General features: G+C 39.6%; 1 protein-coding gene across 5 annotated transcripts in view; it reads right to left on the minus strand.

The window, feature by feature from the left end:
* Positions 1-3235: 3235 nt before the first annotated feature.
* LOC143291179 (uncharacterized) overlaps positions 3236-12715 on the minus strand; it is a 73689-nt gene continuing 64209 nt past the window's right edge. For 4 of the 5 annotated variants that reach the window (XM_076600895.1, XM_076600894.1, XM_076600897.1 and 1 more), the window contains exon 7: positions 3236-11144. In XM_076600895.1, the coding sequence (XP_076457010.1) occupies positions 11112-11144 (33 nt within the window). In that variant the 3' untranslated portion in view covers positions 3236-11111. The remainder of the gene's footprint in view (positions 11145-12715) is intronic. The other variant, XR_013056482.1, reaches the window with a different exon arrangement.

Below are 12715 nucleotides of genomic sequence, written 5' to 3' on the forward strand. Positions count from 1 at the left end.
ATAAATAGACTCCAGCAAAAATTTTCATCTGACAAATATCTGAACGCTCCGAACTCTGAACTGGTTTAACTCTCTCCATACGAACGGCGAAAGAGACGACGTTAACAGCGTTTCACCCCAATTACCATCATCAAAATATTGCACGCGGAAGGCTCTTATAAGACGTGAATGTTGACAAAGAATACCACAATTCTGATGACGGAAGCTAAAGGTTGAGTCATTCAGACATCCACTAGACATCCGAGGGGTCTGTGCAGGGGAGAAGAGAGGACTGGCCGTACTGAGTGAGTTAATTCGTGAGGCCACCGACCTGTACACAAATTGAGTTAGCCAAACTTAATGAACGGAAAAAGGTCAATAAAGGAGAAAAACAAGAAGACGTTGCATCAATGCACACAATACATCAATCATACATATTGTTGGAGTGTAAGCAACTGATCTCGCAATCTTAAGGCGTAAAAACTGTACATCGCTAAATCTCTCAGACAGAGAGTATGTTCGTTCTGTAATAAGTAAGCTAGTTTAATGATGTCTAATTCTGCAATGCTTTACAATGTATTTATGTCTTAAATTGAGTAACGAGGACAATCAAAAAGGAAATGATTTTCGGTTTCGGTGTGATCACAAAATGGACATTTATCTGGTTTGGGGGAATATCTGTTGTTAATATTTATCTCACATAACCCAAGCCTGAGTCTAGAATGTTTGTCAAAATTTGGCTATAGTAATGACATTCATATATCTCTCTGGCTCTAAAATTGATTTGAATGAGCAATATGTCACAAAACGATCACTCGCATCCAATTTTGAATGCTAGTCTTGATGGAAACAGTCAATTATTCGTTGTTTGAACATTTTCAAAAATGTCTTTTCTTCAACCCCACCATTCATCCAGACCTCTGAGGAACCAAACGAATCCAAACACCTCTTTATTTGCATAGCCCAGTCATGCGAATTTTGTTCCTTATTATTGTGGGGTATCTTTTGCAAGATCATTTCATAAGCTTGTTTAGGAATCTCAAAATATTCATGTTTTGTAAGCGAAGAGATGAAAGAAAACTGTCCACATACACTGAGTACCTGCTCGTTTCCTCGTAAATCATTGCATTGGGGGTTTTCGGGTGGACGTTCAGCAAACGTTTACAAGCAAATAGATCTACAAACTCCACAGTTTCAGACCTGTATAAACCCCACACTTCAGATGAGTATAGCAGCATAGGTTTTACATGGGCGTCAAATAATTTAAAGAAAACTGACATATCCATCTTGCCCAGAGCCCGCATCGTCTTTAAAACCTCTGTAACTTTACCTTTCACGCGTCTGCAGCATTATTCTGGGGCTGTCTCAAAAGCACATGTTGGTAGAAAACGTGAACCCAAGCTGTTGACAACATCAATACCCTTCCCTTTAAAGAACCATTTTTCGTTTCTGGCTAGATATCCTCCCTTACGAAATACCGTTATCTTGGTTTTCTGCAAACTGACTATGAGACCAAGCCTGTCTGACGCCCTTGCATCTGGCAAATATACATCAAAGTTTTTCCATACTTCCAATCTATACCACATTGATTGTTTGTTTGTTGTTTTATTATTATTATTGTTATTAATCAGGGTATGTCTATCGGCCTGATATTTCTGCAAAAAGCTTGGTTCTTTGACTCGTTCTTTGAATGACTCCACTGCCATTAAGGCAGTTTCATGCCGTCAGCGAAGTGAGAAAAGAGGACCTCATATTGCCCTTTGATTCTACTGCTTTGCCTAATAAAGCCGATCAACACCTCTGCACAAATTAAGTAAAAATAACCAGCCGCCATAGCGAAATGGTTAGCGTCGTGGACTGACGGCTGGGAGGATGAGCGTTTGAATCCCAGCGGAGGTCGGTTTTTCGGTCCGCAGCCGGCTACTGCCCAGAGCTGAGTGTGCTATAGGCTTAAATGGGAAGACTGGGACCACACAGTCGAGTATCATCCACTTCATGGATGCGTCTTCGGGTGTGTTGTTCTAATTTCCTGACCAACACCGCAAGTGTCTGTAATTCTTGGGCCTGGTTGACGCCGGGATATTATGACAAAAAACGTACAGTACAGCCCTGTCATGTAGTTCAAAACCTAAAATTTTAATGGACCTCGGTAGCAATATCGTCATCATCATCATCCTCCTCCTTCATCATCAATATAAAAAAGCCCCAAATTTTGTGGCCTTTCATGCCCTGCTCTTGTGGTGACCAGTTTCGAGACCCCTCCACTTCCGCGCTTGGGGCGAGTCCTGTCAAGGTCTTATATGTTGGCGGATTCATGGAGGAGTGCCACTGGTGGGACATGATGGTGGTGTCCACTCTGGGGGAGATGCTCACTAAGTCTGGCTCCGCAACTAAGTCATTATTGTCGTCAGTAGGAGGTTTAGTAGGTAGTGTCCTGAGTACATTAAATCAGAACAGGCGATACCGAACACCACCGAAATGACTCAGCATTAGGGCAGGGTCTCCTCTGGGGTGTGGTCTCCTGACGACCCTTGATCGATGGTTCCCTGTGGACTGTCGGCACTGGGACTGCGACAGACAAAGCTGGGTGTGGCCATGTATGGGGGACTCGGAATGAACGGCACGGGAGTAATGCCACTGAAATGGTGCAGATGACGGGACAGAAAAAAAGTACAAATACAAAGAGCCTGGATCTCCCTGTCACACCCCTCTTCTAATACTGTGGATTACTGTTTACAGAGACATAGGAAGTTATATTATTGTAAAAAGTGGAAACCCACTGATTATATTCGGACAAAATTTTTTAAAACTTAAGTATTTTGTGCAAAAAAAGGATCAAGAGACACTACTGAACGCTCTCTAACAGATTACTGTAAGCTGTGAGAAGCATCCCAGAGTTACTTTCTTTTTCTGTCTCCTGTCTCCTGTAATACATCATTTATTTTTCTGATATTTTCGCAAGTATAACGCCCCTTCATAAAACCTTTTTGATCTTCATTTATTATTTTTGGCAGAAGCATCTCAATATGGTTTGCAATATATGCAGAAGCAATTTTATAAGTTGTGTTTAATAATGAAATAGGCTTCCAATTTTACAAATACTGATTTGGTTTTTCAAATGAGTACTCCCTGTCTCTTTGTAACTAACATATTATGTTTCCTAAAGCCATTATTTATTGACCTTTTTAGTTGAAAACTCCAAGGACTCTAATAAAGAACTTATAAAATTCCACAATGAACCATCCAATCCAGGACATGTTGTTCAATTTCTTTAGTGCCTGACATATTTCATCGCATGTCGAAGGACAATCCACAAGTATCAACACCATGCAACAATTAAAATGTGTTCAAGTCAACATCAGCAATATTTCTTTCATAACACAATTTCATAATATGACTTCAGACAAAATCTCCTCTTGATCAAATATCATACCACCACACTCACACTCTTGAAAATTCAGTCTTATCTACAAAGTTGCAACTCTCCAAATTGGGCTTTTCTCCATCCTGCACCCACCCGATTCTTGACCTGACAACCATACCTTGAATTTTTCCTCACTTCTTGTAATTGTGCTTTCAACGATTCTAGTGTTTTCATTGCATTTTTCATTCCATCATCTTATCTTGCATTATAATGCCTCTTCTTTATCTTTCTCACATTTTTTCTTAGAAATGAGATACTGCTTTTTCTCTTATTTTCATCAGCAGCACTTCAAAAACCAACTTATCAGAAATACAGAAGTGAAGATTGTCATTAGCAGTATCACCAATGTTATCAAAACCAGAGACGGGCGAAGTGTCTTCTTTTTTAAAATCTACTCAATCTGTCACGCGCGTGTCCATAGTAAACTTTAACACTGCCATTTTCTACTTTTTCTGCCAATACCAAATTTGGCTTAAATATAGTATGAAAAAAAAATCTTCAGTCATACGAATGATAGGTTGTAATTCTCCTGAATTAAGCCATATTTCCGGATCATTACCGGTTTATTTCGTTGAGATTCGTTCCAAAATCCGAAAATTCTAATAACGCGTCCCAGTGAATGCAACAGAAAATATAAAGAATTCTGATTCCTAAACATGTCCTATGTATTAAAGTGGTGTTGTCGTCAAATAGTCAGTTGCTGGTGTTGTTGTTTTTTAATTTCGACGACGGGAGCTTTGACATTTTTTAATGCGAACGGTCTTCCACAGGCAAATATTCATTTTTTAGCTGGTAAAGTCCTGTCTGCTGCATGCGCGTGCTCCGCGCTGCGACTTTGCACCATTATCAGTCGCTAAGTTTCTTTTCATCTACGACAGTTTGAGTATCTATACAATCGCTTTCATTATCGCTTAACTTTCCTTTCTACCTTGGAAAACTTGTGCATTATACATAACTTATCTATTGGTGTCTTTAGTGATTTAGAGATATATAAATATTTAGATTTAAATTAAAGCTTTACGCAATAAATATTTAGGTCTAAGTTAAAGCTTTACGCAGTGAATTGTGGACAGCTGTGGCCCACAAAAAGTTCATCTGTTCATCACAACTGCATGGAAAAAAACAAGAGAGGCAAGGCCTTCAAGACTCACTTGTGATACACTTTAAAAAAAAGAAAAAAATCCAAGCTTTTTATGAATTGAGTATAATTTCAAAATGTAATGTTTAAGATGAGAAAGATCAGTTTAAAGTAAACTAAGTCCCCTAGCATTAATTACAGAGTAATTTCCCTTTTTTACTATCTGCGCCAAAACGTTTACAAAATAAATAAAACTTCTATGCTGAGCAAAAGAAGTTCCTGTTTGAACAGAAAATGATAATAATGACTGCTCTTGTTGTTGTGTCAGAATATCAGATCAAAGTGCCAAGTTTAGAGAATACAAAAAATATAAATATAACAGTAAATGCAGTTTGCATATAATTAGGCTTCATTTTTTAAAATTTTTTTGTGCCCATCCCAGAGGTGCAATATTGTTTTAAACAAGATGACTGGAAAGAACTGAATTTTTCCTATTTTTATGCCTAATTTGGTGTCAACTGACAAAGTATTTGCAGAGAAAATGTCAATGTTAAAGTTTACCACCGACACACAGACAACTGAAAACCGGGTTAAAACATAGACTCACTTTGTTTACACAAGTGAGTCAAAAAGTGTGTTTTTTATATTGTTTAAAACTGTTCATAGCACAGCGTTAATTTCAAATATATGTGTTACAAAGTTACTGTTTATGATGCTAAACGATGTATCATGATTGTTTTCACCAGTTTCGTTAAATAGCAGATGTCATCAGCAATGCATGCAGACGTAGTTTTCTTGGTGGTTCAATACATGTGTGTGTGATGTTTCCACCTTAAATGAACACAACAATCACAGTCCATTGTTATGATTTATTCATGCCAAGCGACTCTCGCGACTTCTCGTAAGTCCTTATGGGAAAATTACCCAAACACCCTCACTTATAAGCTGTTATTTAACATAAAGAAATTAAAAGTGTCATTGAGCTGAAAAAAAAAATAATTCATCTGTTGAAATGAACGATAAATGTCACTTCAATTTGGTCAGTTAAAAAAAGTGTTGCAATTATATAAATAAAACGAAGGAGAAAAAAAAAATATATATATGGTTGTTCTTGTTGTTTTGGGGTTTTTGTCCTTGAATTTGAAGGGGTCTTGATACATGATGACTGAAATGGATAAAGAGTTCACAGGTCGTCGTCCTGGAGTTTTGCGGAATCTTCTGGGACGAGTGGCAAGAGTGGGTCTCTGGAAAACTGCAGCACTCTTGGAAGATGTGCCTGGGTCTGGAGTTTCTGGAGATGTTGCAGCACAGGCTTGGAATTTACTGTTGACCTGTGTGGGTTTGGTGTGGACAGGCGTGGCTGGACATGGGCCTGGAGTGGCAGCAGAAGGGACTGGTTCTAGGGGAGAGGAACCAGAAGGTGGGTCTGCAGGGTTGGGAGCACTGATGTCTGTTGGCTCTTCACTTGGGACAGTATGGTCAGCCACCAAGGGGAAAGGGAGGTTCTCTAGTCCTTTAACTTCAGTCTGACGTTTGCGAACCTGATCTATGTGGCGTTCTAACAAACGGCCGTCTCCTAACCGCACCTTGAGAGAGGACCAGTGACTTCATCAACAGTTGCATGCAGTCAGGGCTTGCAAGACCCAAGTTACGAGCATATACTTTGTCACTAACTGCGAAGTAGCACTTCAATCATGATACATCTTCTGCTTTGATTGGACTTCTTCCGCTTTGCAAGACAGCGTTGGCTGTGTTAAATCTAGACATGTCTTGAGCCTCCGTTTCATTAAGAGTTCTGCATGAGGCACACCAGTAGCTGAGTGAGGCATGATGTGCTACTTAAGGAGAAAAGTGGTCAACTTATGCTGCACAGTGAGTGTGGGAGACATCTTCATGGTCTCCTTGAATGTTTGAACAGCTCTTTCTTCCAGGCCGTTGGAAGCTGGATGGTAAGGTGAGACCAGCATATGGCGAATGCCTAGGAACTGAGTGAAGATTTTGAAACTGGTGCAAGTGAATGTAGGTCCATTTTCAGAGACAATGGTATCTGACAATCCATGTGTGGCAAAAAGTTCTCTTTCGCAGCAAATAGTCCTTTCTGCTGTGATCTTGGTCATCATCTTTATCTCCATCCATTTTTGTGGCTATCAACAATCACAAGAAACATATGAAGAAACAGTTCAAATAACTTTTCAGTATTCTGTTCTGATGAATTTGGACTTTTGTATATACACCCAATTAATACTTTCTCATCATTTGCACTTTTAAATTTACACCATATGCTTTCTTCAAAAGCAGACTTAGAATATTCCTGGGCTTCAAGGAATTTGTGTAAGTACAGGGCTACACCTCTCTTTTCATTTTTATTTGTGAAAATATCGTAATTAGGGATACTGCAATGCTCTTTTACATTGAAAAGGTATCTTTGGTTTTTTGGAATTGTTTCGGTTTGGCCAGTTATATGTGGGCTTATCTCACTGACTCATATTTTAAATTCTTCTAACTTATTGGATTGGCTATCTACATTACAATACATTATAATACAATAACTAGAGAGAAGAAAATCTGTACAGCTATTTACAGACAGTATGTTTTGTGTTTGTAGTCACTCCTCCTCTTGGTCATTGGTCCCATTGCCCTTTCCCTTGCCAGTAACTGGTCGGTCATCAGCATTCATCTTTTTCACTATTTTGCCATTTCTGATCACCAGATCTTTTTCCCCTTTGACCATTCTTTCCTTTTTTTCAGTCAACAGTTCTTGGAATTTCTGTCTCTCTTTCAGTGTCAAGTCATTGTTTATGTACACTCTCTTCTTGGGGTCACTGATTCCTTGGTTTATGTGAACTGCTTTTTCATTATTTCTTTCTTCTTATTTTCTGATGTCACAGTCACTTTCAACAATCTGGGTCTATTTCCCCCCTATTTTACCCAGTCTGATAGGGTTTGAGAACTCTTCCTTGTCTATTGTCACTTCATATTTGTCCACAATCTTCATGATTTTCTTCATATTGTCTCGTTTCCTTTCTTCAGCAGTTGGCTTGCTACTTTCTGTCAAATTCACTATCACTATGTTGTTCTTCCTTTTTCATTTTCCTCCTGTTATTCTAGAGCTTCTGCCAGCTTTCTGTCTACAATTTCTTCAATCTTCTGTTCCTGCTTCCCTCCCCCAATTTCTCTTTCTATTGCTTCCAATCTCTGGCAGAACATGTCCATCATTTTGTCAAGTTTTGACTCTCGTCTGGTCTTCCCTTCTCTCTTGTCTGCTGTACAGGGTTCACAGACCCATTGCAGACTCATTTTCCATCAGTTGCCTGAAAAGATCAGGCTTGACTTTAGCACACGTTTGGTGAACCCAGTGCTTGCAGTTAAAGCACTCTAAAAAAAAAAGAGCAGTTAGATTGGGAAAACTTACATCATAATGTATAGTTTTTAAAAAAAACAAACATAATGCTTCAAGACACACACAATAAGAAAAAAAAAATCAGAACGAAGTTTGTACCAACAACTGTAATAAGTGCTGAACAACATCATAAAAAAGTGAAAGAACATTAATTAGAATGGTTCACAAGGCAGTGTAACAAAGACCCTATAGGGTCTTTGTATATTTTATCGGGTTTTGGTGTAAAAGACTGCAACAGGAAGGGTCTCAAGGTGTAACAGTTCCCTGGGCCACTGGGTCAAGGTTCATTGTGCTGAGTGGGACTGCCCCTGTGCAATGGCTCTTCCACTTAAAAAACCTTACGCGCAAGTGTCTGTGTAACTCCTTCCACCCACCAAGGATGAGGTCAAGACTGCCATAAAGTAGATAAACAGAAACAAATCTCCTGGGAAAGGTGGAATTCCTGCTAACTGTACAAGAATCTGTCTGTGATCTCCACTGTCTCTCCCCCCAAACTAAGCCTGTGGAAAAGTTCAGTAACATCAACTACGCCCTAATGGCACACAAAGAAAACCATCTGCTGGTAACTGTCAACCGCTTTGCAGAAGCATCAAGGCTCTTCAAAATGACAATAAGCCTGGGGAAAACAGAGGACCTGGTCCAAACAACCCTGCACACAAGCCTGCCCCAGCCAAACATCACCATTGATGGAGTCCAGCTGAAGTGCGTACAGAACTTCACATACCTTGGCAGCACAATCTCTGCAGACCGTTCACTAGACAAAGAGATCATATCCAGAATCCAAAGGCCAGCCAAGTACTTAGAAGACAGAGAGTAAAGGTCCATCAGCTCAAAGTCATCAAACTGTCCACTAAGATCAAGGTCTACAAACCTCTCGTCATTTCTGCATTGCTCTATGGATGTGAAGCATGGACCCTGTATTGCCCGCACATCAAGCAGCCGCTACAGTTCCATATGAGAAGAATATGAGCATGCGCTTTGAATGTGTATAAATATGTGTACGCAATTGATTTTTGCCCATGACCTTCAGGGCTCAGCCAACAGATCTGTAAAGTCCACTCGTCGTACTGATTTTAGTATTTTCCGAAAAAGACCACTTGGGTGAATGAACATAGTGAAAGCCCTGTACACTGAGAGTAAAACACACAAGCTTTTTATGTACTGAGTATAATTTCAAAATGTAATGTTTAAGATGAGAAAGATCAGTTTAAAGCAAAGTCCCCTAGCATTAATTACAGAGTAATTTCCCTTCTTTACTATCTGCACCAAAACGTTTACAAAATAAATAAAACTTCCATGCTTAGCAAAAGAAGTTCCTGTTTGAACAAAAAATGATAATAATGACTGCTCTTGTTGTTGTGTCAGAATATCAGATCAAAGTGCCAAGTTTAGAGAATACAAAAAATATAACAGTAAATGCAGTTTGCATATAATTAGGCTTCATTTAAAAAAAATTTTTTGTGCCCATCCCAGAGGTGCAATATTGTTTTAAACAAGATGACTGGAAAGAACTGAATTTTTTCCTATTTTTATGCCTAATTTGGTGTCAACTGACAAAGTATTTGCAGAGAAAATGTCAATGTTAAAGTTTACCACGGACACACAGACACACACAGACAACCGAACACCGGGTTAAAACATAGACTCACTTTGTTTACACAAGTGAGTCAAAAACCGAGAGATGCTGGAAAGAACCAGCTGAATGAGTATAAAGTCAATGTTGCTGAAGGCTCAGTTTTGCTGGATTGGCCATGTGATTTGAATGGTCGACAGTTGCATTCCCACACAACTGATGTATGGTCAGCTCAAGGTAGGCTCACACAGACAGGGAAGGCTCACATTAAGGTATAAGGATGCCTTGAAGAGCTAACTCAAGTGGAGTGGAATACAACCCCGTGAACTTGAAGTCTCCACAGCAAACAGACTAGATGGAGGTCTCTCATTTCCAGAATGACCACTGTCTTTGAAGAGGACCAGCAAGATCTCACTGCTGCAAGAGACAGACGTCACACAGCAATGTCCGTCCCTCCCCAGACAACAGACTATCATTATACAACAGACCACTGTTGTAATGCCTACAGGCACCAATGTGCTTCAAGTCTTGGACTGTGAATTCATATGCACTCTCACTGCTGAGAATACAGACATCTTCTTCTGACTAAGATGGACTACCAAGGTGTAAAAGAACCAGTCAGTGTGAAATTCTGAGTAGATTATATTGATTCTTGAACTGTCTCCTTCTATTTTATATATGTATTTCAACTCCTTTTGGAAAGCAGAAAAATGTGGCTGTATTCATTAATATTACATCTAAAAATATGACTTGGAAAAAGTGTTGTGTCTGTTAGAACTTCAAATCTGTCTGTACCATATATCCATTTAATTTGAAGTTTATCTACACTGTCCCCAAATGAAGGAAAAAAGGTGAATCTGAAAGTCAGTGTAAACAGAGCTTCATTAGACCTGTGACTGATTTTGGTTCTACTTATCAAACTTAGTCCTCTTCATTCAATTCACTGTCACCGAATTGTCACATTTTAGTGTCTACATAGTTATGGTGTGTGAGACTAGTTCAAAGCTGTGGTTTCATATGGATTCAAGAATCCAACCCTGAAATGGCCCCTTGCGGTTGATGGGCTATAAGCAACATGATTTGATTCAGGTTTCTTTCCAATGATGAACTGCTGGCTTTGGGAAACCTTCAAGTCCACACTGTCTGGTTTCCAATACTGATCGTCCCCTTTACAATGCTGATAAAAATAATAAGAATGCAATGAGAACTAAAGCGGATAGATATGAGTGAAATAAATTGAGCATTTTCACACACTAAAACTTATGGCATCTGTCCTTTGAAGGGTACAGGATACAACAAACATACTGATAAAAGACTGGTAGAAAATCAAGAGGTCTACCATAAAATCAAGAAGTTTGTGTGTGGTGTTTGTGTATGTGCATGTGTGTGGTGTTTGTGTAAATGCATGTGTATAATGCTCCATACTGGTACAAGGAAATGAAGTGTGTTGCTTTCAGTAAGATCAAATGTGAACATAAAAAACTGATGAGGTGCCAAAAGGATGAATACATCCAGTTGTATCATGTTGCTTAAGATGGACAATATTCAACATCCACAGTTTCTCCCTCTTTAAGGGACATTCAGAAAAGATGGAGCATACTTCTAACTGGTGAGTTCTCAGTACAATGCCAGTTCCAAACACTGTAGTCATGTCAGCTCACGGCCCATCCCCAGCACCAGCCACAACATTCTGGAACATGATGAACAATTGAAACCCTGGTTAATAGCAAAAACACAGATCCTATGCTTCAAGACAAAAACTATAGAAACAGAAATTATGCTGTTTGCAAATATTTGGTTTGAAAATGCATTTATTGCATAGAACTATGTGTATTGGCACTTGCCTTTCCATTGGATCAATTAAGCGATGTGGAGAGACCTAATGCATGGGTAACAGTCTGTCCCCAATATCTACCTACACAGACTTTGTATCAGACCTGCATCAGACTTCTTCAGCACAAAGTGTGGAAGAGATTGCCAACTTCAAATAGGCCTGTCAGGCCACAACTGACTCTGCACCCGAAACACTCAGAGCACAACTCATAGTCTCCAGAGACTGAAGGATGCCCACTAATACATATCATGGAAGTCTACTTTGGTTATTACTTTTAATCAAATCAATGTGTTTATTGTAGGCTGCCTATTTCAAGTCCAGATATAAGGATAAAGTTTGTCTTTTAAATACCACAAGGTGCCATACTTCACTGCCTTATAAGACCAAAAATTCGTGTATTGCAATATTATTGAAAGATTTTACAACATCATTAACCTGTTTACTGCCTACATGATGGTGTAATGGGACGTTTGTAAGTTTATATCCTTTTTGTATGTATGTGCTTTCAATTTCTGTCGAGTGAGAGCATCCAAGCTGGGGGTTCTTTTCAAACCTTTTGTAAATCTAGACCAAACATTGTCCATGCGGCAACATATGAGCTCCATCTGCCATGCAGCTTTTCTCAATATTTGGAAAATTGGCAGCATTCATTCATATATTTCAAAAACTGCCATGGTTAGACTGGTCTCCCCCGCTATTAACTCACATCTAGTGGGTCTTCCAGCTGATCAGATCAGTCATTTGCAGAAAGTTCAGAACAGTGCAGCTAAACTTGTAGAGTGGAAATCTAAGCATGAGCATGTGACACCTTTGCTCAGAGAGCTACACTGGCTTCCAATTAAGTTCCACATTCAGTTCAAAATTGCCACGCTCGCACACCACTTTTTCGATGGTACACTCCCGCATATCTCTCTTCACTCAGAACTTATCAGTCTTCCTGGTCACTTCCATCTTCAGCTGAAAGATTACTTTGGGTGCCAAACACTAATCTGAAAACCTTCAGTCACCAATCATTCAGTTTCTCAGCCCCAACTGTCTGGAACTCACTGCCTGCTGACCTGAGAATGGCCCCTTCTCTGGACTCTCTCAAGTCATAACTGAAAATATAACTTTTTTGTCTTGCATTTGAGTAACAGTTTAGTATGAGGGATGTACTACTTTATCGAGTGTTGTGTGTGTGTCTGTGGATGGAGGCACTGTGTGTGTGTGTGTGTGTGTGTGTGTGTGTGTGTGTATGTGTTTCTTTCATTAGTTAAATGTCTGTTCAATGACAAGTGATATTAAACAGAAGGGGGGGGGGGGGGGGGGGAAGTAGTATGTGCGTGCGCGTGTGGGGGTTGGGGGTGGGTGATGGGAGGAGGTGGTGGAATGACTGATACAGGAAAAGAGACATAAAAGTGGCAGAGGTTAAAAGGAAGAACTACGAA

This window comes from Babylonia areolata, chromosome 16 (genome assembly GCF_041734735.1).
Source record: "Babylonia areolata isolate BAREFJ2019XMU chromosome 16, ASM4173473v1, whole genome shotgun sequence".
Lineage (NCBI taxonomy): Eukaryota > Metazoa > Mollusca > Gastropoda > Neogastropoda > Buccinidae > Babylonia > Babylonia areolata.